This window comes from Anastrepha ludens, chromosome 5 (genome assembly GCF_028408465.1).
Source record: "Anastrepha ludens isolate Willacy chromosome 5, idAnaLude1.1, whole genome shotgun sequence".
In the NCBI taxonomy this organism is placed as follows: domain Eukaryota; kingdom Metazoa; phylum Arthropoda; class Insecta; order Diptera; family Tephritidae; genus Anastrepha; species Anastrepha ludens.
The window spans coordinates 83,977,061-84,002,452 of NC_071501.1; the positions used below are offsets into that span (position 1 = coordinate 83,977,061).

The 25,392-nt window shown below is 40.5% G+C and overlaps 1 protein-coding gene across 1 annotated transcript in view; it reads left to right on the plus strand.

Moving 5' to 3' along the window:
* Positions 1-518: 518 nt before the first annotated feature.
* LOC128864784 (cadherin-related tumor suppressor-like) overlaps positions 519-25,392 on the plus strand; it is a 136,035-nt gene continuing 111,161 nt past the window's right edge. Inside the window, exons 1-4 of the mRNA XM_054104542.1 lie at positions 519-710; positions 1,288-1,596; positions 20,798-21,031; positions 24,542-24,743. Of these exons, the coding sequence (XP_053960517.1) occupies positions 519-710; positions 1,288-1,596; positions 20,798-21,031; positions 24,542-24,743 (937 nt within the window). The remainder of the gene's footprint in view (positions 711-1,287; positions 1,597-20,797; positions 21,032-24,541; positions 24,744-25,392) is intronic.

Below are 25,392 nucleotides of genomic sequence, written 5' to 3' on the forward strand. Positions count from 1 at the left end.
GTTGTGGTTTGTGCTGCTATTACATTGTAGTCCACAAATAGGCGAGTAGTCGAGGGCAGCCGCCAGTCGGGGTTTGCAGTTGGCAGCCAGTGTCAGTCGCATGACTTGACGGGCTGACTGGTTAGCTGGCCTGCCTGTAGGGTTGCCCAGTCAGCGCTAAAGTACGCAAGCTGCATGCCTCTGCGCGGCATATATGTATGTACTTGCCTGCGTTACTCTTCCATTGATTTTCTTCTTCCTTTGTTTCGATTCACTGCTGCTGCTGCTGCGCGTGCTTAACGCGTCTGCCATGTTGCACATGAGCACACCCATTCGGCTTAGTACTCCTAGGCGCATGCAGCGGCTTGCCATACATTGATAGCTGCATGTATGCATGTGTAGGTGTATACGTGTGTGTGTATGTGTTGCTGGGATTTTTAACTACAATTGCATTGGCTGTGATTTTCTGGCTGATAGCAGCAACTCACCTTTTTGTAGCAGCCTTTAATTGAATTAAAAATGTAGCTGCCACTTGGTAAATGGCGTTAGTGTTGGCGTTGTTGCACTCTGCTACTACTTGCTGTGCTATGCTATGTTCCCTGCAACTTGTTATTGTTGTAGCAACTAACAACTCTGTCTGCTGTATAGCAGGCAGTGCAGCGCTGACTCCAGTTGTACCAACAAGCAAACGACCAACTCTACACTCAGCACAGCAGCAACAGCAACAGCCAGTTGGAATCTCTTTCGCTCTCGCTCACACACACACACACACACTGCCAGCTTTTTGCATCATTTATGTGCGCTTGCGTAGTTGTTTGTTCGGCTGTATGTGCACGCGTGTTATTTGCTTGTTGGGGCAACTGGAGGTTACTGCTGTTTTGTTGCCTGTTGTTCGGAGCGCTTGTAAAGTAATGTTATCGTAGCTGCAGTTGTTGTTGTAGTTGTTTTTGTTGTTGAGATAAAATGCGTTAGTCGAACATGCAATATATGGTTATGATTACAATTAATTATTTTATTGAATTGTCATTATGGCAGTGGCCACTTCGAAGGCGCTCACACACACACACACATACACTTATGCGAAATACATTAAATATATAATTCCTCGTTTCTAGCACCACTTACCTCAAGCACCTACATATATACACACATCCACACAGCTAACTGTATTTCATTTGCAATGCCTAAGCGTAATTTTACATATCCATTCCCGTCTATTGAGATAACATTAAAGAATTTTCATTAAAAGCAGCAAAACTTTCGCAATTTAATTTCAATCATCGTTTTTTTGTGTTCATTTACTTGCAGGTCACCGTCAAAGTGCTGGACAAAAACGATAGTCCGCCGGTGTTTCGCGACACCCCGCTCGCCTTCAATGTGAGCGAAGATTTAGGCGCTGGCCATCAAGTGGCCACGATACGCGCCACCGATCCCGACACTCTGGGCTCGCTCACTTTCAGCTTGATTGGCGGTGGTGATGATAAGTTTCTGCTGGAACCTGAGACGGGTCGGCTGCGTTTGAAAGATGCACTCGATCGTGAGTTGAAGGATAAATATGTGCTGCAGTTGCGTGTAGCTGATGGAGTGCAAAGCACGGATACGACAGCGGAAATTTTGGTAAGTGAAAGGAGAGATGAGAAAAAGAGAGAGAAGATGCAAGAATTAGAATTAAATTAGAAATTTGAGCATTTAAATGTATGTATGTATGTGCATTTCAGAGATGTTAATCAGGGAATAGCGGTATTTTTTAAGTCACAAAAATTTCGGGATTATGTAGCAGCAGCCCGGAATTTGTAGAATTTAAAAAAATTAACGAATATCCTAGGGATATTAATGAGGTGATGGCGGTATTTTGTAGGTGCCGAAAATATCGGGATTATGTGGTAGCAATCCCCAAATTTTCAGAACTTAAAAAACTTTCGAATATACGGGGATATTAATAAGGGGATACCGGTATTTTTTAAGTCACGAAAATTTCCGAAATTAGTAATGTTAATCAAAGCCACAAGTATTTTTAAGTCCCGAAATTTTCGGGATTATTTGACAGCAATCCCAAAAATCTCGGGACTATTCGTCCGAAATTAGTGATGTTAACCAAGGGCAGCAGCATTTTTTAGGTTCCGAAATTTTCGGGATTATTTGACTGCAGCCCCAAAAGTTAGCAATTAGTAAAGTTAATCTAGAAAATCGGTATTTTTTAAGCACCGAAAATATCGGTCAAATGAAATAAAGTAAAAAACACCGGTTCCCTTGATTAACATCACTAATTGCTAAAAAATAGTCTCAGGGCTATCGGAACTTAAAAAAGATCGTACCCTCGCTTGTACGTTCGCAATGTATGTTCGAGCTAAGTTGCTGCATATTGATGAATATATAAATGCCGGCATATGTCCCGAAATTGCGGGATTGTAATTACAACATCCCAAAAATTCCGAAATTAGAAAAATCGAAAAAATTACGAATATCTAAATCCCCGAAAAAGTCCTGAAATTTCGGGATTATACTAACGACATCCCAAAAATCCCGGAATCGTTAAACTCGAAGAAATGATAAATATCTAAATCGCGAAACGAGTCCCGGAATTTCGGGCTTGTAATAACGGTATTCTGAAAATCGCAGAAGCGTAAAAATCGAGAAAATTATGAATGGAAATTGGAATTATGGGTTTGTAATAACGACTTCTCAAAAATTTCGGAATTGTAAAAATCAAAAAAATGGGCATTCCAAGTACATACTCGTACATACATAGATTCTTAGATTTCAAGTTGAAAAGCAGACATCTATAAGTAGAATAGTATGAAGGCAAGGCATCATGAAAACGAAGAGAACGCAGAGCAAAGCCAATGAAAACTTCTTGGATACGTTCAATTCGAGTTATGTGGCAAGCATGATAAGGTCTCCAGATGAAGGATGCATATTCCACTTTAGGACGAACAAAATGATGTGTGGAACAATTTAAGAGGAATAAGGACTTGTTGATTCTGCACTGTTCCAACTTACAAACGCCATAAGATAACAAATGGTATACGATTTCGAAATTATATGACTAGTAAAAGTGAACTTTGCATCAAAAATTACTTCTACTTCTTCTTAGCGTCACAGTTCTTGGTATATCATTGCTTCCTTCACAGCTTCTTGCCATCGATCTCAATTTACAGCCACTTCTCTCCACCATTGCACGCGCATTTTCATAAGATTAGCTTCCACATCTTCTAGCCACCTTTTCCGCGAGCGTCCCTTTTTCAAAAATTGCTGCGAAGCCCAATATTTCGCTTACCGATCTCAGACAAGAATTAAAAATAAAATAAGATGGAAAAACCCACTTGGCGAATGTAATGTGGCAGCATTTCGAAATAGTTAAAAATACTATACTCGTAGTTGATTATCAGTACAGCAAGAAACAACTTAATCAAGCTAATGATGAGTTTCTTACAATAGAATTAATTAGGGGGTCGTCAGCATAAAGTAAAATCTTGGCATTTCAAAAACAGCTTTTTATGCTATTCATAAACAAGACAAATAGGAATGGACCCAAAATACTACCTCGTGGTACTCCAGATGACGCGATTTGCATGAAAAAAAGAGCAAAGAGAATTAAACTCCTTCTAAATTTGATATGAGGGTTTGGGACGGATTTGTTTTCAAACGTTTTCAACTAATCTTTTAAACTTCTGGGACAATCGTGTGTTGGATGAAGCGGTACAGCATTAAAAAGTTGAGGTAAAAAATAGAAAATTCAATACGCCTTCTTGCACCATAAAAGTTTAGTGACAGTCCTAGGCTGGGTATAAATTCGAGTAACACCGGCTGTATTGGGAATGAGATAGGTGGACATTGAAGCCCACGATGGCACTGAATACTTTAGTTTGGTTAGGCTAATTTGAGTAACAGACGCTAAATAGATCGATAATGAACTTAGGCCCATGATGGGAATCCCTTTTTCATACTTGTCATACCATAGTTTGGTCAATTACTGCCACTTGAACCATCCTGTAACCCTAATAAATTTCATCAGTGTCAATATCTCTCATCTGACTTAAAGTGACTAAAAATTTGTGCCACTAAATATTGAAAGTTTTTCTTCATAGTGGTAAGCTGTGACAAAGGAGGTGAGAAATCAATTCTTCCTCCTCTTCGTTTTTGCAGCTTCTCCAGCATGCTCGGAAATGCACGCTCAACCATTCTGCTTGATTGCTTATTAAGCAGTGGCCTGCTAGCACTGCGATGCCAATAAATATGTCTTCTCTTTTTCAGAAAGTATATACACACATCATCTGCTTTGAAATACGACAAGCAAGTTGTATTCCCATCTTTCGCCAAAGAGACTAATAGAAAAGTATGGGTTTTTTAATAAGAGGTGTTATTTTGATATTCAAAGAAAAATGTTTTTTTTAATGTAAATGATCGGATGTTTATTTCGTGATGAAGAGGAAGGTATGCCGTTAATAGTGGCAAATAACATAAGGCAAATGACCACCACGACAAGTTTACAGGACAATATTATTTTCATGAAATCTTCCATAACCGAATTCCATCTTTGAGGTCTTCAATCGACCCAGGGCTGTTGACGTGGATCTTCTCTTTCACGTGGCCCCAAAGAAAAAAGTCACAAAGTATTAAATCACAAGATCTCGGTGGCCCATTGTAATTATCTCTTCGAGAGATCACACGGTCCGGAAACTTTTCCCGTAAAAGATCAATGGTTTGGTTGGTTTGTGTGGCACGCAGCGCCGTTTTGTTGAAAATAAGCGTTGTCCAGATCAATACCATCTAATTCCGGTCATAAAAATTGTTAATCATCTCTCGGTAGCGCAATCCATTCACCTGAAACACCTGTTATTGAAAAGCCCTTTATTAAGTAGCGATTTCCAAGTGATCTACGGTAACATACATCAATACTTTCTTCTCCAGGAAAAAAATCGGTTTGGTCGTACTTTGCCTTGCAAGGTTACCCACTATGCAGCGTCGCAGTGAGAAGAAGTATATTTTTCTTCACCATCTCCTGGAGACATTTTTGATAAATCCTCAAAAGCTTACAACTAAAAGTAATATATCCCAGAGCTCTATCTTTATCCCAGAGCTCTAGCTTCGTGCGCAAGTGCCTCTACTTCACCTGCCATCAAGCTTGGAGTCATCCATTTAGGCTTTCAGAAATAAAGATTAGAGAACAGTGATTTGAACTACTCGAAAAGAAGCCGGTAGGGTAGTACTTTAACGAATTTATGTAAAATAATCTTTTCTGGTAAAGCGAATGATTAGAGGCCTTAGGGTCGAAAAGATTTTAACCTGTTCTCAAATTTTAAATGGGTAAGAACTTCACCTTTCCTGATACGAAGGTTGAAGTTATGAAATAATGTGCCCAGTGGGCCACTTTTGGTAAGCAGAACTGGCACTGTGGAATGAACAAAACATAATGTTACAGGGCCTAAATTAACGAGTTTAAAGAACTAGCAGTTCCATTTAGAGAAGACACCTGTTCTGCCTATGCCTCCAAGCTTGGAACCATCCATACAGTTGGCTGTACTACCAGTTTGAGTGCAGTAGTTAGCCCTTCACACTTTCCTTACTCTTAGAAACCAAATTTTCACAACCCTACTGGGGTGCTTCGCTCAAGCATAGGGAAGAACTTGAACTAGCTCAAAGTAATCACAACTCCATTTCGACATTGAATGGAGTTCGAGTACTGGTAGGTAAAAATTTATACTAGGTTACGATGGTTGCCGCTCTCCATAAGGGACCTATTGTGATTTATGCTAACAATTATTACAAAAATATATCTTGGGTGTTCTTCAAGATTGTAAGAAAAAGTATATTTTCTATACAGTCTGTGTCAGAAGAAAATAACCGTTTTTTTTTTCTTGTAACTTCAAGATATATTTCGTTCTGCTTTTTGAGTTCTATCGTTCCCTTAATAAACAAAGAGCCGTAGCCAGTTTTTTCCAAGCTGTTCTATCGTTTGCATGAGTTTTGATGTCGTTGCAACTCTGAGATTCTCCATTTCTTGCCTTCTTCAGGTGTGAGCTGATCTTTCTCTACGTCTGCTGCCTTGCGGGTTTCATGTAATGGCTCTTCAAGTATATTTGCCAATTTGAAGCATTCCTTGCCTCAAACCGAGCTTCACTCAATCATTTCTGCCAGTGCATTGACGAGATCTTCGTGTTTGATATTTGTTACACCTCAACTTCTTGGCTGCGTAAACTGTTTTTTACGCCTTTTTAACTTCCTTTATCATTTTGCTGAAGTTTTTTTTTCGGTTTATAACGTCAATTTTTATTTTTTATTTTTTTATTTTTGCATTTTGTATTTCACTTTTCTTTGAGGGGGTAATTTGATGCCTCGCGACGTGTTAAATAAAAACGCCTCAATGATTACTTCAATGCGCTTCCCTTTTACTTAACACCAATGCATCAGCTCTTACACATACACACACACATACATGCACGCGGTTATACACCAAGTAAAGTATGGACATATAAACATGCATACAAATACATATATATATGGGATCACACCTACAGTTCGTTTGTGGTTGGGTAACGAAATGTTTACAAAAACAAAATAAATAAGAGAAGTTGAGATTTGTGGAGCAGAAATAATAAAAAGGCGTAAAAATTGCGAAGAGCAAGGATCTGATACTTGCCTCTTGGCGGCAAACTTCGTACACTGCGCTGCATGAGTGTAGTAACGGGGAGGCATTGAGGGCGGTAAAGCGGTAATGGCTGTGGCATGCCATAACCTTTAGTTTTGTTGTTGTTGTGCTGGCAGAACTTGAGCTTTTTTCGACCGAAGTAAAAAAGGCAAAAAAGGTGCTTTGGATTGGATAAAATCAGAATATGGATTACAAAATACCGGCAACAACAAGCGCTATAACCAAAACTGAACTAAAGCAAATTGCAGCAACAAACTGTCAATAAGGCCATAGCGCTAGCCGTAACAAACCTGAGAAACCAACAAAGGCAACAACAACAACAACATTTTATAATATATTATATAAACGATCTCGGCGCTTCCGAGAAATTGATGTCAGTTGTATTAATGCTTCTCATTTGTTGTTGCCTTAAATTTTGTCATTCTAAGGGCAAGCATGGAAATTAGGGTTGTCTGCAAAAAATCGAAGTACCGAAAAGTTGTTGAGGCATCACGCCATAATTGTTTGATAATAAAAAGAAAAGAAACATTTAATTGTTTTTTTTTTTTGTTTTTGAAATCTGTTAATATTTGGCAATACCGGAAAGTTCATGAAGTTGCTCATGAAGTTTCCGGCGTGCTTTCTATGAAACTAAAAGTTTCAGGGAAAAAAATTTAGAGCCGCCAACGTCTGTTGAAAAAAATTAAAAACGAAAGTCTTTACTATTCAGCGATAATTTTTTGAAAGTCAGCGCTGTAAGCATTAGGGTGGTCCAACCTTTCAGGACTTTTGGGTGTCGCCTTTTTCTTTTTCTTTGTTTTTTTTTGGAGGGTGAGGTAGTGTTCAAAATGCCTTCGAACATACAGCACGTGTCACCAACTGCGTCGGGCGGTGTGGCCACTAAACCAGCCCCTCCTCCTTTTCTGGGGAAACTCCCTTCCCGGTACTAATTTCTGCATTACTTCCGGGACTACTTTCCATAAAATGGACGTCTACATCTGGATCAACCATTCTTGTGGCCAGCTTCATGCTATATGCTCGTCTTCATATGTCTCCCTCTGTGAGGCTTCGCTTTGGTGTGCCACGTCGAGATCTATCTTTTTTCTCCATAAAACGCCTTCGACGTATCTTTTAACCGCATTCCAGTTTTCCTCGCCTCCAAGTATCTTGCCGATCACATTGATCTGCGCGTTGTCGCCAATTTGGTCGCTTTGAGCATCTCTTTCCACGGGTCATCTGCCGTTACTAAAGAACGTTGCTTCGGCGTCATAACTCGGTGCTTCGCAGAATATGCACCTGTGGTCGCTTCCCTTACCCATGCGGGATAGGTATCTCCGGAAGTATCCGTGGACGGAGAGAAACTGAGTTAAGAAGTAATTCACTTCCTCGAAGTTCCTTCGAACTCATTTGCCTATTGTAGGAATCAGCCACGCCGTCCATCTGCCACTCGATTCAGTGTCTCATCGGCTGTGCCACCGCTGCATGATTTGGCATCTCCTTTCCGCGGCGTTAGTGGTGGCGTATTTTTTTCCATAATCCCACGCATCCACTCGTTTTCGGGCCATTAGGGCGATAAGTATCTCCCCGCTGATCACAAAAACTGCTGTGGCTGAGACAATGTGGTAGGCTGAAGTAACTCTGAGTGCTGGTGTTCATTTTACAGCCTCCAGTGATTTGCGCTTCGTTTCCCCACATTTCGCTGCCGTACAGGAGTCTTGCGTTTGGGATTGATCAGTCTTCTTTTACTCTGGGTTGATCCACCGATGTTCGCCATGAGGCTGCTTAGCATTCACGTGAGCTTCGCTGTTTTAGTAGCCGCGTATCGTATCTGGGGCTAAGAACGTAAGCCTACAATCGAGCTGAATTCCGAGGTATGTGAGCACTTTTTAAATCACTAACGATGTGTCGCCTAGTTGCGTGCTGACCTCGAATGGCATGTGACCTCGTGTCATCTGGATGACTTCGGTCTTATGTTTGGGGAGCTCCTCGCCATAGTCCTCAAGCCAAAATTGGGTCCTTCACGTGACTTGGTTCAGCTTCCTCCTGGTGATATATCATAGCAATCATAGCGATCGTCCAAGTATCCCACGCGATATGTGTCTTCTGACTATGTGTCTATGGTAAACATCTCGTCGTAGCTCAGATGCCAGAGATCGGAGCTGAGAATAGTTCCTTGGGCTGCCCAGCCGTTACCGCTTTAGTTTTCTGACCATCTGGTGTGTCATACAGAAACTCACGATCGCTCATGTAGCTCTTGAGGGTGTGACCTTAAAAGACTTTACCTAATGGGCAAATTTGTTATAAAATCGTTATATTGTTTTATTTGTTATAAAAAAAATAATAAGAACAAAACATTTTTTTTTTTTTTGTAATTTTTCATTTCTTATGAAGCCTTTTTATGGTCCATAAAAAATATTTTTGCAATTTTTCAACTTTGAAGGTGACACGCTACGCGAACGCAAGCTTCGAAAATTTTGCATAAGATTCTAAATTAACATATCCGCACACCCTAATGCGCAAACTTGCATACCCACACATACATATACAGCCTGTGTAGTCGCTCATTTGCTTTTGTTGTTGCTATTTTTGTTTATTGGCGTCTACATTGTGATGCGCCAATGCGCCAAACAAAGTTTTGAATTGCGCTCACCTTGCCGCCTCCATCACTTTGGCCTTTCCCCTGTTACAGCCGTTTGACTACCTCTTTCCCTCAACAGCTCAATGCTGCGTTTCGTCTACTTAAGCGATTTTTTATGTTTGCCTTACATTGGCAAATTGTTTAGACTGCTACCTTTTTCTCATAATTTTTCAACTTCTTTCACGCTTTGTTGTTGTCCTTGTTGTTTTCGTTGCATGACACAACTTCATCGCAAACGAAATCCTTTTCAGCCTTTCTGTTTTCAGTATTGGTAGCCACCGTTGATGCATGCAGTTTGTATTTCTTGCTGTTGTTGTTGTGAAGTTGAAGTGATGCCTAGTGAAGTGTTTATAACATGTCCACTTTGGGATATCGTCTTCATGTTACACCTACCCGACACTCCGGCACAAAGATCATGGCAACATGCATACAGGAATATTTCGACATACCAGCTCAGAGGCTGACTTATGCATACAACCTAAGGCACATTTTATTAACAAAATATGCACATATACTTACACATACATGCATACATGTCATGGTTTTGTTTTAGCATGAAATAACTGGAAATTTTAAGATACTTTTTTGGAAGACATATGAGGGAGATGTGGAAGAAAAATCTCCGGCTAGTTTGGGTAATTCGTTTTGTCAAACTGTACTCTCATAGACCTATGAATGCCTTGGAGTTGCCAAATGTAATTCAATGGTGTGCTGAGGATGGCACCGCTGAACATAATAATGAGCTTTTAGAAAGTGGAAGGTTTGATGAAACCAATTTAAGGCAGTTTTTCGAAGTCGTGTTTTATATTTTGTTCATCTGTGTTTTCTTCCTACACAAAGAAAAAAAGAGCTAGTGGATATTTCTGTCTCTCTTCTGAAATTGTTTTTATATTATAACACTTCTTCACCAAACGAGCTGTATCTATCACTAGCCATATCCTCTCTATTCAACATATTTCCGTAGCAAATATATAGTCGACAAAGTAGTCGGATCTTTAAGCGTATTTCCTAATGTTTCTCTATTTTTAATACATTCATCATCATCACCATTGTTTCCTTGAATCTCTAGCAGAGCATAGAGCATCAACACACCTACGAGCCATCTCTTCCGATTACTGTATAACGTCTTCACTTGCTTCCAGCTTAACCCGAGTTGTTGCAGTAACTTTGCCATGTCAATATCACCGGTCATCTTCGTCTAACTCATCTAACGGTAGACCCAGAAAACTTGATGGTTTGACACGTTGGGTCCAGAGGGAGAGAGGGGTCCGGTGAGTGGGTTTGATGGGGCATGTGAAAAGGTGGTTAGTGTCGTGCGGAGTGCCTTCGCATGTCGGCCATACGTTTAGTATGTCGGGGTCGATTCTGGAGGGGTACGAATTTAACCTGTTACAATATCCAGAACGTAATTGTGCCAAGGTTACGCGGGACTCTCGGGGAAGTTGGAGCTTATCGTGTGCAATGGGTGGTGGTTGGACTTCGATGACGGCATTCGGGGGTCGGGAGCTTAAGAAAGTGGTAAGAGTCTCCCGATGAATGTTGTTAATTGTCTGTCTGTACACTGTCCGAACCAGTAATTGTCGGTCTGTTTTGTCCTGGATCTCGTAATTACGGAGGTGCCTCCTGACATGCCTGGGAGGTGGCTCAGGCTCAGGCAGATATCTGCATGGATGAGACCTGTGATAGCATCGCAGCAGGAAATGCTTGCTGAGCAGTTTATTATGCTCCTTCACAGGTAGCATATGGGCCTCGTCATGGGCTAAGTTGAGCCGCCTCGCGATCCAGGTTTGCCTTGGCCTACCAGGCGCTCTTCCTCTCGCTGTGAGCGGCTTCCATTACATTGCCTTCTTCGCTATGTTACCGTCTTCTTTGCGTAAAGTGTGACCACTTCACTTCCATTTCTATATTTTAATCCAAATGCCTAGTGGCTCAAAAAATAAAACATTTTGAGCAATTCCTTGTTTGCCTTATTTTTTACCGGAAAATTCGAAATATAATCACCGGACAACGGTTGAAAAAAATTTGTCAACGATTGGTTATAGCGGCTGTGATTTTCCAGGTAGAGTTGCCATACAGCAGTACCGACAGAACATTCGACTTGAAGAGTCTAACCTTTGAACTGGAACTCAGATTGATGTTTCGGCATACAGAGTACAACACCCCGAGTGGCCCTGGCTTTTTCGATTCGGGAACGTATGTCTACACCCCTGCCACCGTCCGGGGCAACTTTGCTGCCAAGGTAAGTAAAGTCCTCCACTCTTTCGATAGCGTTACCTTCAATCTCCACATACCCACCCATCTTACTTGCCAGACTCATCACCTTCGGCTTGTAAAAATTGATTTCAAAGCAAACCTAGCTTTTCTATCTCATTTTCTTTAGTTCGGTGTGCTAGGAGGCACATGTCGTCAGCATAGTCGAAGTGCTATTGCGTGCTAGTCATCGTTTAAGACCGCAGTTGTGACTTAAGGCTGGAAGAGGAATTACACAGGCGATAGAATACATATCTGGCGAACTCCGCTTTGAACTTCGAATGGCTGCTGAAAGCTAACCTTTGTGCAGCACACGTCATCTAGTGGCATCATAAGCTGTTTTAATTATTCAAATGCCGGTACAAGACAACCCACAGGAACTCTCTATGCACGCTGTCCAAAGTTTTTCAAAATCGATGAACAACAAATTAAGGTCAGCTCTGAACTCTGAGATTGTTCGATGATAATTCCAACATCGTTTATATGGTCAATCCAAGAGGATCCTGCACGAAAACTAGCTTTGGCGCAGCCTGGGCCTTAGCCGATCCAGAATCATCGTACGTAGATACTGCAGGCAGCACGCAAATACCTCGTCAATTATTAAAATCTCTCAGGTCACCTTTTTGGAGATTTGGTTACTAATACCATTAGCCTATTCAGTCGCAAAACTTTTGCTATACTAGGCTTTGCTGACGAGAGGGTGTATCAGTTCTGCAGCGAGATCGGGGTGTGCCGTGAAGAATTCAACAAGAATGCCATAAATCCCTGTTGCTTTGTTGTGGATCGTTTCACAGGATGTTCAACGGCGAGGTTACTGTTTATCAGTTGATTGCTGATTATACTTAACAATGTGTAATAAGTTTTTTGTAAGCCATGTTTTCTTGCAATAGATGTGTCCATAGAGTTGCCAAATGCATGTGTCGAAATTTCATTTTTTTATAATTTACGCGTACACTCTTTTTTGGGTGTTTGGCCGAGCTTCTCCTCCTATTTCCGGCGCGCGTCTTGGTGTTGTTCCACAAATGGAGGGGCCTATGGTTTCAGCCGGTTCCGAACAGCAGATCTTTTTTATGAGGAGCTTTTTCATGGCAGAAATGCACTCGCAGGTGTGCCAATGCCTGCCGAGGGGCGGCCGCTACTAGAAACAACGTTTCCTTTATTTTGGTGTTTCGCCGAGATTTGAACCTATATTCTCTGAATTCTGAATGGTAGTCACGCACCAACCCATTCGGCTACGGCGACCGCATGCATAGTAAATAGGAAAGCCGAAATTGCTTAGTAAAAATATAGGAAGGAAAAATCAAGGCGAAAAACAGAGAAAGAAAGGGCTTTGTATTAATTTAAACAAATCGCGCACGTGGGAACCGGTCCATATTTTTTTCTTATGTTGGTAGGACTGTAGGAACACACCTCTGTCACTTTTTAGCGCTATCGGGTCATTAGTGTCTGTCTGTCCGGCCGGAAATGTAAGCAAACAATTCTTGGAATTTGTATGATGATAACGCGCCATCGCACCAACGAGCCCAAATTGTGCTGGATTATTTGACCAAACACCAAGTAAATACCATCGTGCAAGCACCGTATTCACCTGATATGGCCCCGTGTGACTTCTTTTTGTTTCCCAAGATGAAGTTACCACTTCGTGGAAGGAGATTTCAGTCGATAGAGAAGATCAAAGAGAACCCGACGAAGGAGTTGCAGGCCATCCCTTCGTCGGCCTACCAGGGCTGCATGGAGGACTGCCTTAAGCGTTGGCACATGTATGTCGCCTCAGACAAGTCATATTTTGAAGGAGATAAAATAAATTTGCTAGAAATTTAACTCTGTTTTGTTTTATTTAAACATTCCCGATACTTTCAGATCATAGGGTATGTCTCTACTTTATATATGTAGCTCAATTGTTAAAAAAAAAATTTTTTAAGTGAAATAAAATATCATAGTTTCTAATTAAATAAACTCTCTTAGTAAAAATATTTTCTAAGTCGCTTTCTGCTTCCTCAAAAGTCCTTCTTTCCTCTTGCTTCACGCCATTTCTTGTAGTTATCACTTGTGACCAGCCAATTCGTAACTATTTGAGTGCTCACCTGAACCCGAAAACTTGCCGAAGAATTCCAAATATTCGCACCTTTTTAAGAGAATCGTATGCCTTTTTAATTTTCACAAGTCCGTACACTATACAACAGCACTTTGTTGCAGCACTCACTCGCCTGCTGCCGGGTTAGGACATTTCGTCCGAGTACGACCAACATGGGCATGTGGATTGTAAATCGTGCATATGTCGCAGTGGTATGCTTGCAATCACTTTGCAATATGGCTGAGCTAAACACCTCAGGTTGGCTAGTAGCAACTAAAAGCACACACACAAATACCAATATATGTATACCATACATAAGGCTAACTGATTTGCCAATCGACAAGACAACAACCTCACTGACTGAGTTGGCACAGCGGTGAGTTTAACAGCAGCTCAGTGTAGCGTAATATCATTGTTGTTCGCGTTGTTATTGCCGTCTGCTACAAAGTAAAAACAATCATTTTTTGCTTTTAATTTTCAAGGTCTCTACACCACTTAAAAAGCGAGATTATTCTTTCCCTTAAGTGATGCGCTGTGACACAGTAAAAGTCATTGCATGCATTATGGAGACACTTCATTTGTAGGCTGTTGCTATTTGCTCCTTTTTTCTTGTTGTTTATTTATTTATATTTTTCCTTCGAACTGATTGAGCTTGTACGTATATGAGTATGTAATTTTGTACCCTGTAGTAAAACTAGTAGGTTTTGGATTGCCGTACCACCAGTTCGCTTTGAAGCTGAAAAATTGTCTTCCATCTTTTTTCAATTCGAGCAACGCATGCGTATTTTGACAAGGACGAAGTCCTACGAAATGTGAATTCTTAACCTCTGCATAGGTATCTAACCATTTTACGAACTGCTTTGCAACAACATTGTACCAGTTAATGGACTAGTGTGCCCACACATTAGTCTTACACTTTGCAAGTAGTTAATGAACTACATAATTCAGCAGATGCTCTCGCCCAAGTATCTCACGTATCACTGCAACCCTTACAGGTCATTGGAAGGAAGGGGATCATGCAGCCAGACTTAACCTTCCTATCAATCCCATCAGCAGTAGCTGTCAGACGGAAGGGGTAAAAAAAAGTCTTTTTCACTACTATGTCCAGGTCTAGCTAGAGCCAGACCTTGCTTTTTTGGTACGCCTTTCTTACAGCAAGTTAATGAAATTTCAAACAGAGAGATTAAAAACAAGCTTTGGATCACACGAAATGGGTCTGACTGAAACAAAAAAAAAAAAAAACAAGCATAAAAAGCAAACAAAATCAAACAAAAACAAAGACATGGGAAAATACGGCAGTAAAACGGCGCTAGTCGCTAAATAAGTTTACTCTCACAGAAATACTCAACAACAACAACAATAACAATTCACAAAATATGTTAGTTCACTTTGTGATGAAAGTCACCATTTCTGGAGGAGTTGTAAAATTTAACAAAAAATGTTAAATGAACGTTTCAAAATTATTTTATTAAGAAATAAAAATTGTTTTATTTTTAAATTAGCGACCTTCGACAGCTTTTTTTTAATTAAATATTGCAAGATTTTATTTATTTCGAAACAAAATGCAAGCAATTTCAATTAAAAATTATTAAATACTATTAATTCTAAACACGATAATAATAAAAACATAACAAATAGAAGAAAATTTGTTTGCTTACACTTCTGCTTAGACATTTTCAACTAGTACAAGACTAGTCCCATCCGAACTAGTCCAACTTTTTCCAACAAATGATAGTTTAGAATGTTTCAGCTCTAATTGGTCATTTTGCAACTAGTACAACACTGATCGCACTCAAACTGGTCTGAATTTTTTCATCAAATAACAGCACTTGAACTGTGTTGAATATACAGCTCTAACTGGTAGGTTTGCAACTAGCACAACACTAGGCCCACGCGAACCAGTCTGACTTTTTTCATCAGATACCAGATACGTAGAATATTAAAACTCGAATTGATAATTTATCAAATAGTAAAATACTAGTCCCACTCGAACTAGTATGACCTCCTCCATCAAATATCATTTATTGAACTACTTAAAATGTTACAGCTCTAATTGGTCATTTTGCAACTAGGGCAAACTAGTATGACTTATTCTATCAAATACCAGTTTTTTTAACTTCTTAGAATGTACAGCTCTAATTGGTCATTTGGCAACTAGTACAACACTAATCTAATTCGAACTAGCATGCTTTAATTTCTTCCATCAAATACCAATAATTATTCATTTTGCTACCAGTGCATTACTAGTCCCACTCGAACTAATTTGACTTCTTCTACCACATTCCAGTACTTCAAATGAGAGAATGTACAGCTCTAATTAGCATTTTCCAACTAGTACGACACTATTCCTACTCGAACTAATATGACTTCCTCATTCAAATACCAGTTCTCAAACTAAGTAAACTATTGCATATCCAACTGGTAATTTTGCAATTCGTGCAGCACTAGTCCGAAACTAGTCTGATTTTTCCATGAAATGAAAGATTATAAACTACATAGAAAGTTGATAATTTTTCAACTAGTACAACACTAGTCCCACCCGAGCTAGTCTCACTTTTTCATGAAATACCAGTTCATGAATCATATAGTATGTTACATCTCTAATTGTCCATTTTGCAACTAGTACAATACTAGTCTCACTCGAACTATTCTGACTTCTTCCAGTTCTACTTCCTCTACTAGTTCTTGAACTACATTGACTATTTCATCTCCAATTGGTAATTTTGCAACTAGTTCAATACTAGTCCCTCTCGAGGTAGTCCTACTTTTCCTTCGAGCACCAATGTCAGTGAGCTACAAAGAGTGTTTAGTGAGCAGTTTTTGAGCTCTTCACTGCAGCGTAAATGGAATATTGGTCTTCCCGCCAGACCGAGTTCACAATTCACTCCTGCATATGGCAGCCAGAGAAAAAGCGCATGCATTCCTACATTTATTATACAATATACATATGTATGTTAATAATTTGCTATGTCCGGCTGAGATGCATCCGAACCGACCGAAAAACCTTGCGACAGTGTGAAGCATACAATTTTTACTTATAAAACCATAAAAATGTCAATATATTCGAACACCTTCCATGGCGGTGCACGAAAATATTTGCAAATACATAACCACATAAGCACTTATGCCCGAATGTATGTATGTATATAAGCATGCATATATGTAAGATGCAGTTGCATGGACCAAAGTAAAATTGAAAATTTATTTGCCGCCATTGAGTGGCTGGGGCTATGCCGCTGCTGTTGCTGCCGCCGCCGCTTATTGTTGAAGGCGAAGGCAGTTGAAGAGTTTTGTGTTATTTCTTGCATTGCCATATCCACTTTTGTGCTGCCGCTGCAGTCGATGGCTCAAGCAGTGCTCATTTGCAGTGATAAAAAACTTATTAAGGTTGCTTTGTTCACACTTTACAGGCCATTTAGTGAATTTACACGGAGAGAAAAATGCAAGTGCAAAAGGAGCTGTGATATTTTTCGCAAATTTTTTCATTTTATCTTTTATTTTTTTTTTGTCTTTTTTGGAATAAAACGAAACTTCACCTGAAAATTGTTTTTGTTTTTCCCCATATTTAACAAATTTTTGGAGTGTAATTTCGCATTATCTTGTGTCGTTTATTATGAAAATAAAAATATGTATGTATGTATGTGTATCTAAATGTGTATGCATATGCGTGGTATATTTTAATAAAGCGTCATACATGTCAGACGCCTCTCAACAGCAGCGTATACACATGCCTATCCTTCAAACACGCACACTACTACAAATGTATTTAAATTGTACCTTCACACACACATACACACACACACACACGTAAGAATACCCATGCAGCTTTCGCACTGACTGTTCTCTGGTCTGTCTGTTTGTCTGCTACGCAGCCTGTTTATTTGCCCGTCCGTCTGTTGCTTGTTGGCCTCCTGCCGGGCTGTCTCCAGCGCATTCGTGATATGAATAAGAACTGACAGCTGTTTCCACCTTTTAAACGCATTTAAATGCATTGGAAAAATACTTCAAAACAAGCTAACAAAAACAAAACAAAATTGTGGCTTGTGAATGCGTTTGCGTAAAGTGCAAACCGCAGTCGGAGAATAAATTCATAAAAAAGAAATACAATTATCAAAATATATTTGCAAAATCTTATAATAATAAAAATAAAAGGTGCGTTCCAATGTCAAAAAGACTTTTTAAAAGTAAGAGCTAAATTTCTGTGTCTCCTGCTTCATTTTCCCCTTCTTCTTCATTGGCGCAGTAATGCGTCTTTCGTTTCTTGCCGCTCATAAGCCCCAAAAAACACCCTTTCCTACTCGATCCTTGCAAAGCCTAATAGGCCTTCCTCTGACCGTTTTTGACCATTTGTACGACATGGCCCCGCCAGCGATGCTGTCATATTTCAAAAAATGTGGCCCAGGCAGCGCATAAAATACATAATTCTTTAGTAATGTTTCGAATGATGATTCGGGATTTCCTCCACTTCACAGTCAAAATGAGCCTCATTCTAATGCTCGGTGAAAGCATCGCGAACAACCTAAAGATTTTCTAAAAACAATGCACATTTCACAATTGTCGTAAGTCTATTCACGGTGAAATTTCTAAATTTACTGAGCAAAACTGACTGTAGTCTGCGTATCTAACTATCACGAGGAGTGGTGTTACCTACTCGAAGACAAACCGCAAAAAGAAAGCACCAAATGTTATTGCCAGCTCCTCGGACCGAATAACTCAGTCACTATTGAACCAAATTTCGAGCTCATCCACGCCAATTCGCCAGTGTGAACACCCACGTTGAGTCCAAGAAAGGCATAGAGGAATGGATGCGTTGCAAACTCTTGGGAACACGACCAAGTGTGAAAATTTCCGAATGGCTCAAAATTAAACGAAAAGGTTGGTTAAGAAGCCCCTAGCGATAAATTTTCCTTTAGCCTTAATTTTGGGCTCCGGGATCGCTCCTACATATAATATATTTCAAACGCAAAGATAGCTGCTATGAAAGAAACAGTTTAGGGCAATACACATTTATTGTGTTAGCCAGAAGGCAATCAAGTCTAGGACTCACAAATCAGCGCTCGAAAGTAGACACCGAATGGCTGATTTCTTTTCTCTTCACATCAGAATAATTATTTCACTATGAAGCTTTCTAAGGTACCAGGCCAACTTGAAATGGCAGGAAACTGGGATTACCTTAACTGCCTGTAGTCTGCACTTAATTCGGTAGATCTCGAGCAATTAAGGTCAACAAAATCCCAACTCGCCGTATTGGTGACACCCGCCGACGAGGATTCACGCATTGAGACTCAATTAAAGTTTGTGGGTCCATTTTAAGACAGGCGTAACAAGGATAAGGAGGGGGAATCATCTCAGCATATATCGCTTTTTGTTCAAAATATCTTCGCATTTACAGCGACCGTCGTCAACTGCGTCTAATGGTGTAACCACTAAAACAATCCCTCCTCCTCTTCTGGGGAGACTCCCGGAACTGCTTTAAAGATTACTTCGGAAGGGGCCCAGACCGGCGTACATGAAATGGATCAATACTATTCACGCACGTCAGGGTCCGCCATATTTGTAGCAAGCTTCATGCTATAGGCTCGTCTTTTAATGTCTCTGTGCTGTCACATCAGTTGGCACGGAGTGGGTTATGCTCCCACGTTTCTCTCACATGACAGTATGGAGGTTATACGCTATCGATAGTTTCTTTTGTTTCTGCAGTAAAACAGAAACATCTGAAGGTGTTGCGATAAAATTATATCGTCGCAAGTCCTTGACTCGAGCATCTATGATTTTTCGTCAGTTCGTCAGTTCCTGTCGAGAGCTGATTTCGTCTTTACTTTTGCGCTGCCACTCTGCGCGTTGCAGATGCAGCATCTTTGTAAAACTTTTAACTGCATTCCAACAGTTTTATTGATCAGGCTGTCTGGGCTCTTCACCTGTTCATCTAAGCATAACTCAAGCCTTCGGCGTAAAACGATCGCAGAAGAAGAACACGTGCTCCGCGCTTTCTAATGCATTGTTGCAGCTCGGACAGAGCGAATCGAAGGAGGTACTCCAAGAAATATCTGTGAACGCTCAATATTTGGCTTAAATAGTGGTCAACGTATCTGTGTCTCCTGGTCATCCATTGGCTAATTTTGGGAATAAGTCTATAGGTCCAACGTCCGTTAACAGACGAGTCCCATCTGCTTTGCTATTTTTCTAACAAATTGAGAGGTTCTGTAGCTTTTTCTTCAATATCCGGCTTTGCCCCTTGTCTATCGGAAAAGTGTCCCATTTCCTGCACAAGTATATCTACTGGGAAATTTCCAGTGATGACGCAAACCGCATCGTCTGATACGGTCCTATATGTGCACGCATATCACCCTTAACTGTCTGGTTTTCGCGTGGCCAAGATTAAGGCATCTCGGCTTTTACTCTTTTAATGCGCCTGAGTAGTTTTTTGGATGGGATATTAGAAGCCTCAAACTAGAAACTTTCTCATTAGCTTGCAAATGTTCTTACATCTGTGCTTCCTTCATCATATTAAGCTCTTCCATTTCCTTTCCTTCATTCTCCTTTCCTTTGGTGGTGCTTTTTTCGTAGTGATGATGGATGTTAAGCCTCACCATCCAATTGAGACCTTCCTCTTCGGAGCAGGGCAACCTAACCTGACGTATCCAAATGTACTGAATTTTTGGTAGTGCATCTGTGATGGATCTACCTGGGCAACGAATATTATATTAAAATTGATTCATGATAGTTACCACTAAAGCTGAATGGGATGGTGAACGAATCTTATTCGGTAGTGCCCGAGTTCGGACTTTTTGGCATGAAACAACAATTCATAGAAAAGTTTTTTTCAATTGCAGTTATCTCCTGACAAGCCATGGCGAAACCTCCTGGTGTATTTCTGCTATGAAAAAAGCTGCTCTTATAAAACCATCCGCCGGTCGGAGGCGACTGTGGATCCCTTCATTTGTTAACTTTGGAAAGCACCTCGTATTATAAAATGTGTGCTAAATAACAAAAAAACATCGCACAAACACAAATAAACGCAAGAATATAATGCATGCATCTGCATATTTTCCCTGCTACTTTGCTCAACTTGCCACTTTATTCGGAATAATTTATTTAAATTCATTTATGTGTTTTTTTTCATTTCTTTTCATTTATTATATTTTTATTCTTATTTTCATGTTTAATATTTTATTTATTTTTGCTTCAAATGCCTTTTTAACACATTCTTACCATTTCTTTCCCACAGGTCACCGACACCAATGATAATCCACCCATTTTCGATGAACCCGTTTACTCTTTTGACATACCCGAGAATGCTCCACGTGGCTATCAGGTTGGCATTATTGCCGCCACCGATCCGGATTTGGGCGATAATGCACTCGTCTCGTACACTGTCATTTCGGATTGGGCCAATGATGTATTTAGTTTGAATCCCCAAACGGGCGTTTTCACACTGACAGCGCGTTTGGATTATGAAGAGGTGAGTGATGTTGTGTTAATAAGTTTCTGAAATGCTGAAATGGTGGAAATGAGATTTTGAGTTTGGAAATTTCGCAATTAAAATTGTGGCTAAAGAAAGTTGTTTTCAATCAGCTTTAATTGACGAAAAACTGTGAAAGAAATGTAGGGTGCAATAAATTGGAATGGCTGTATCTTCGACTGCATATCCGTATACCTGTAAGAATTTTTAATTGACTTAAAAACTAAAAGAAAGGTAAGTCTTTTGTTTCCCATTTGAAAAACACTTGGAGAGAAAGAAAGGGGTTTCTTTTGTGCAGGTCGTACCATTTATTCTAAGGCAGTTTATGGGCCTTTATTATTCATTTGTTAATTCCTTCTCAGCACTTTGACGCTTAGTCGAGACATTGCAAGCCCATTCTTATAAAGTGACAGGATTTTTTATTTTATTTACAAAAACTGCGAAAATTGTACTCAAAAAAGTAGCTGGTAAAGAGATCCTCATCATCCCATCCGGTTTGGGTTCTAACCGTCTCTATAAAATTTTTCCAGACCTATCTGTCTCTTGCTAGATATTTCCAGTTGGTTAGATTTAGATTTGTGGAGGGTTGGACAAGTCCAAGCACTCAGTCAGTTGACCATTGCACTACCATTCTACCAGTTGGTTACTTCAAGTGTTCGTAGGTCTTCTTCAGTGCAGTTCATTTGTCCCCGAAGCGGGTGACCTTTACTTCTCATAAGTTACCACAAGTTTGTACTGCATTGTTAGTTTATGCACACGCGTGCCTTCGATTCCTAGAACATGCCCAACCCACCATTTCCATTGCGCGTTGATGAATTTGCCAATTCCCTCGGAATGCATAATTATCTCCTCTCATCACCTCTTTCATTGATTGCAGCCTGGAGCCATACATCCTCCGGAATGTCTTTCTTTCAAATATTCTGAGAGATTATCTTTCGGGTGCTCTCTCGGACCACACTTCCGAGCCCTATGTAGCAAATGGTCTCACTTTTGTTTTGTATAGACTAGACTAGATAGGTAGGACATTAGTTACATATATTCTCGTAGCATAAGGTCCTGAGCCTGGTCGAAATCCCCTTTGATATGATCTCAGTTGGCAAAATTTTGATGTGTCTGTATTTATTTTACTTAACTTCCCTTATAGTCCGAGCTTCAAGACCTTCTATTCTGAGCTACCCATTTTTTCTTCGAAGTCCCACTACATTTTGATATAACTTAAATTCTATGATAATTCTCATTTTCATTTCTTTTTCATTTTATTCACTTTTTTACTTACTTACTTACTTACCTATAGGGCCTAATCAGGGACCATAACCCGTTCCCGGGTTAAGGTCTCTGCTTTGCGCGCGTCCCCAATTTGTTACGCCAAGCAATGATAGGGCTTCCTCGGCATAGTCCTTCTATCGAAGGCATGGCCTTCCCCTACGTCGTTGTTCTCTAACTTGTCAACTGAACACCTTATTTGCTGGAGCTTCTGCATCCATACGCTCGCACCATGTACCATTCTGTAGGCATGCAAAATGCTTAGGGAACGCGGCAGCGAGGGAGATATTAACATGTTCTCTTGTTTCTTGCTCTGATGACGCCATGGTGCAGAACAAAATTAATAAATTCCTGTAAGGAAAAGATCAAGTATCTTGGGTGTGCAGGTAAAATTTCTCTGATTTGGCTTCCAGGACATAGGAACATAGAGGGAAATGAAATTGCTGATGAGCTTGCCAGGAAAGGGACTGAATTGGCCTCAGAGACCTCCTACCCGGTCATCGCCATCCCCCTGACGGTTGTTAAAGGGGAAGTGCACAAATTATTTCTCTGAAAAGCGCAGAAAAGATGGAGCTCCATTTCTTCATGTGCTATTTCTAAAACACTTTGGTCCCAATACAATATACGGAGGACTCAGAAAGTCTTTTAGACTCCTCGCCATTCAATTCCCAAGCTCTTAGCTGTGTTTACCGGTCACTGGACGATCGACACATACGCGGAAAAGATAGCATTATCATTTAATTTTAACCTGGTGGGGACCTTTCAGAGAAGGAGACTGTTGAGCACTTTCTCTGTAAATGACCTGGTTTGGCAGCTAGACAACTAAAGTCACTGGGTGCTCCTTTCTTCGACAGCCCGGACCAGCTCGTGGTTCATTCCGAGGTAGTAGTTCTCGCCAACACGAAGACGACGAAGATTTTCCGAAGTATCTTTGTTTCGAATACCCGTATCTCTCAAACGGCTGCATCAGTCTGTGACTCAACCCATGCTTCAGCGCCATAGAGGAGCACGAGTAAGATAAGCGTATTGCAGAGTGTTACTTTTGTCGGCCAAGCGAGGTCTCTGCTACACATTTGCTTACGGAACCATAGTAACACCTATTAACAAGCCGCACTCGTCGGTTTAGCTCCAGGCTGACATCGACGGCGTTGCCAAGATATATAAATTCCTTGACAATTTCAAAAGTTTAGTTGTCCGCTGAAATGCTGGATCCAAAATTCGTCTTGCCCTCGTTAACCGCCAGAAACACTCTACTTGACTCTCTTTCGCTAGCGAAAAATGCTGCGGTAACATCTCGCTTGCAGGGCGCCATGATGCCAATGTCATCAACATATGCAAGGGGCTGAACGGGAGCTTTTGGTGAAAATAGTGTAATTTGTATGAACACCGACTCTCTGCAGTACCCTTTCCATGATGAAGTTGAAGAGGATGCACAATAGTGGATCACCATGCCGAAAACCTCACTCGGTATTGAACGGTTCGGAGAACTCGTTTCCCAACTTGACAGAGCTGGACTTGTTGCTCAATGGCATTTTGCAAGGCCGAATCAAAGCGATCTCTTATCGGGCTATCAAAAGCAGCCTTATAATTGACAAAGAGATGTTGGGTTATGTCGTTATCTTTTTGGCATACTGTGAAGATCTGATTGATGGTGGACTTCCCAGGTCTTAAACCACACAGATAAGGTCCAATCAAAGAGCTAGCATATGGTTTTGGTTTCTCATACCATACGCGCGACAGAACATCACTTGAGATGGCGATAGGACTGATCCGCCAGCAGTTGGCGCATATAGTAGAGTTGCTTTTTTTTCAATACAGTACAAAGGTCATTGGACATGCTTTTCCTATCCATAATTCACTCATAAGCTGTTGCATGCACCCAATCAGGCCATTGCCGCCGGCCTTGAACTGTTCTGCCGCCAATCCATCTGTCCCAGCTGCCTAGTTGTTCTTTAGTCGCTGGATAGCGACACTGACCTCGTCAGAGCTAGGTGGAGGAATATTCACGCCGTTGTCTTCAATTGATGGTGCTGGGTTTATTTCCCTAGCGGCGATATTGATAGCATCATCGCCAGCCAGCAATTTAGAGAAATGTTCCCTCCAATAGAGGGATTTTCTCTCGATTTAAAAAGAAACAGAAGGTGCATGATTTTCATTGCGTAGTTCCATAGTTGCATTATTAAATATAACATACATTTTATTACAATTTTACTTTATCTTACTAACCATCTTTATCTCTTCATACAGGTACAACATTACATCCTTGTGGTGCAAGCGCAGGACAATGGGCATCCCAGTCTCTCGACCACATTGACTGTCTACTGCAATGTGTTGGATTTGAATGATAATGCGCCCATATTCGATCCGATGAGTTATTCGAATGAGATATACGAGAATATATCGATTGGCACACCGATTGTAACGGTCACAGCGACAGATATTGACTCAGGTAAGAAATATTTAAGGAAGCACACACCTACTTCAGTTCGCCTTAATATAAGCGGCCATTGTTGATGCCACGATTTGGGGTTTTCGAAAATTCAGGATTTTCGGGGCTACATAAAAGTAATATCACGATCCCGAACTTGATAACGGAACATAGCTTTTTTTAGTTCACTACAAATTCATGCTCGAATTTTTATCAACGACATAAGCAAATGTTTTTCCTTTTCGAATTTCGTGCTTTTCCTGGATGATTTTAAAATTTTCTCATCTGTTAAAGAGTCACTGGATGCTCAGAAGCTTCAACTCGCATGAGTTTAACACATCCTCAAACATTTCTAATAAGGTACTACAAAGTGTAACAGAGTTTAAGGATCTTTTAGTTTTATTCTTCTAGACTCTAGGTTTCATATGTCGCAATAAAAAAGGATAAATAAATAATTGGCGAATAAACTTCTGTTAGGTGTTTGGCCGAGCTCCTCCTCCTCCAGTTTTAAGCCTATTCCAAACTGCAGATGGTTTTTCAAGAGGAGCTTTGGCTTTGCCGATTCTGTTCAAGCATTTTTCTGTTAAAGAAAATGTCGATAAAATCACAGAAATAATCGCAGTTGACCAACATGTTAGAAGTCGTAGCATCGCCCAGGAGCTGAAGAACG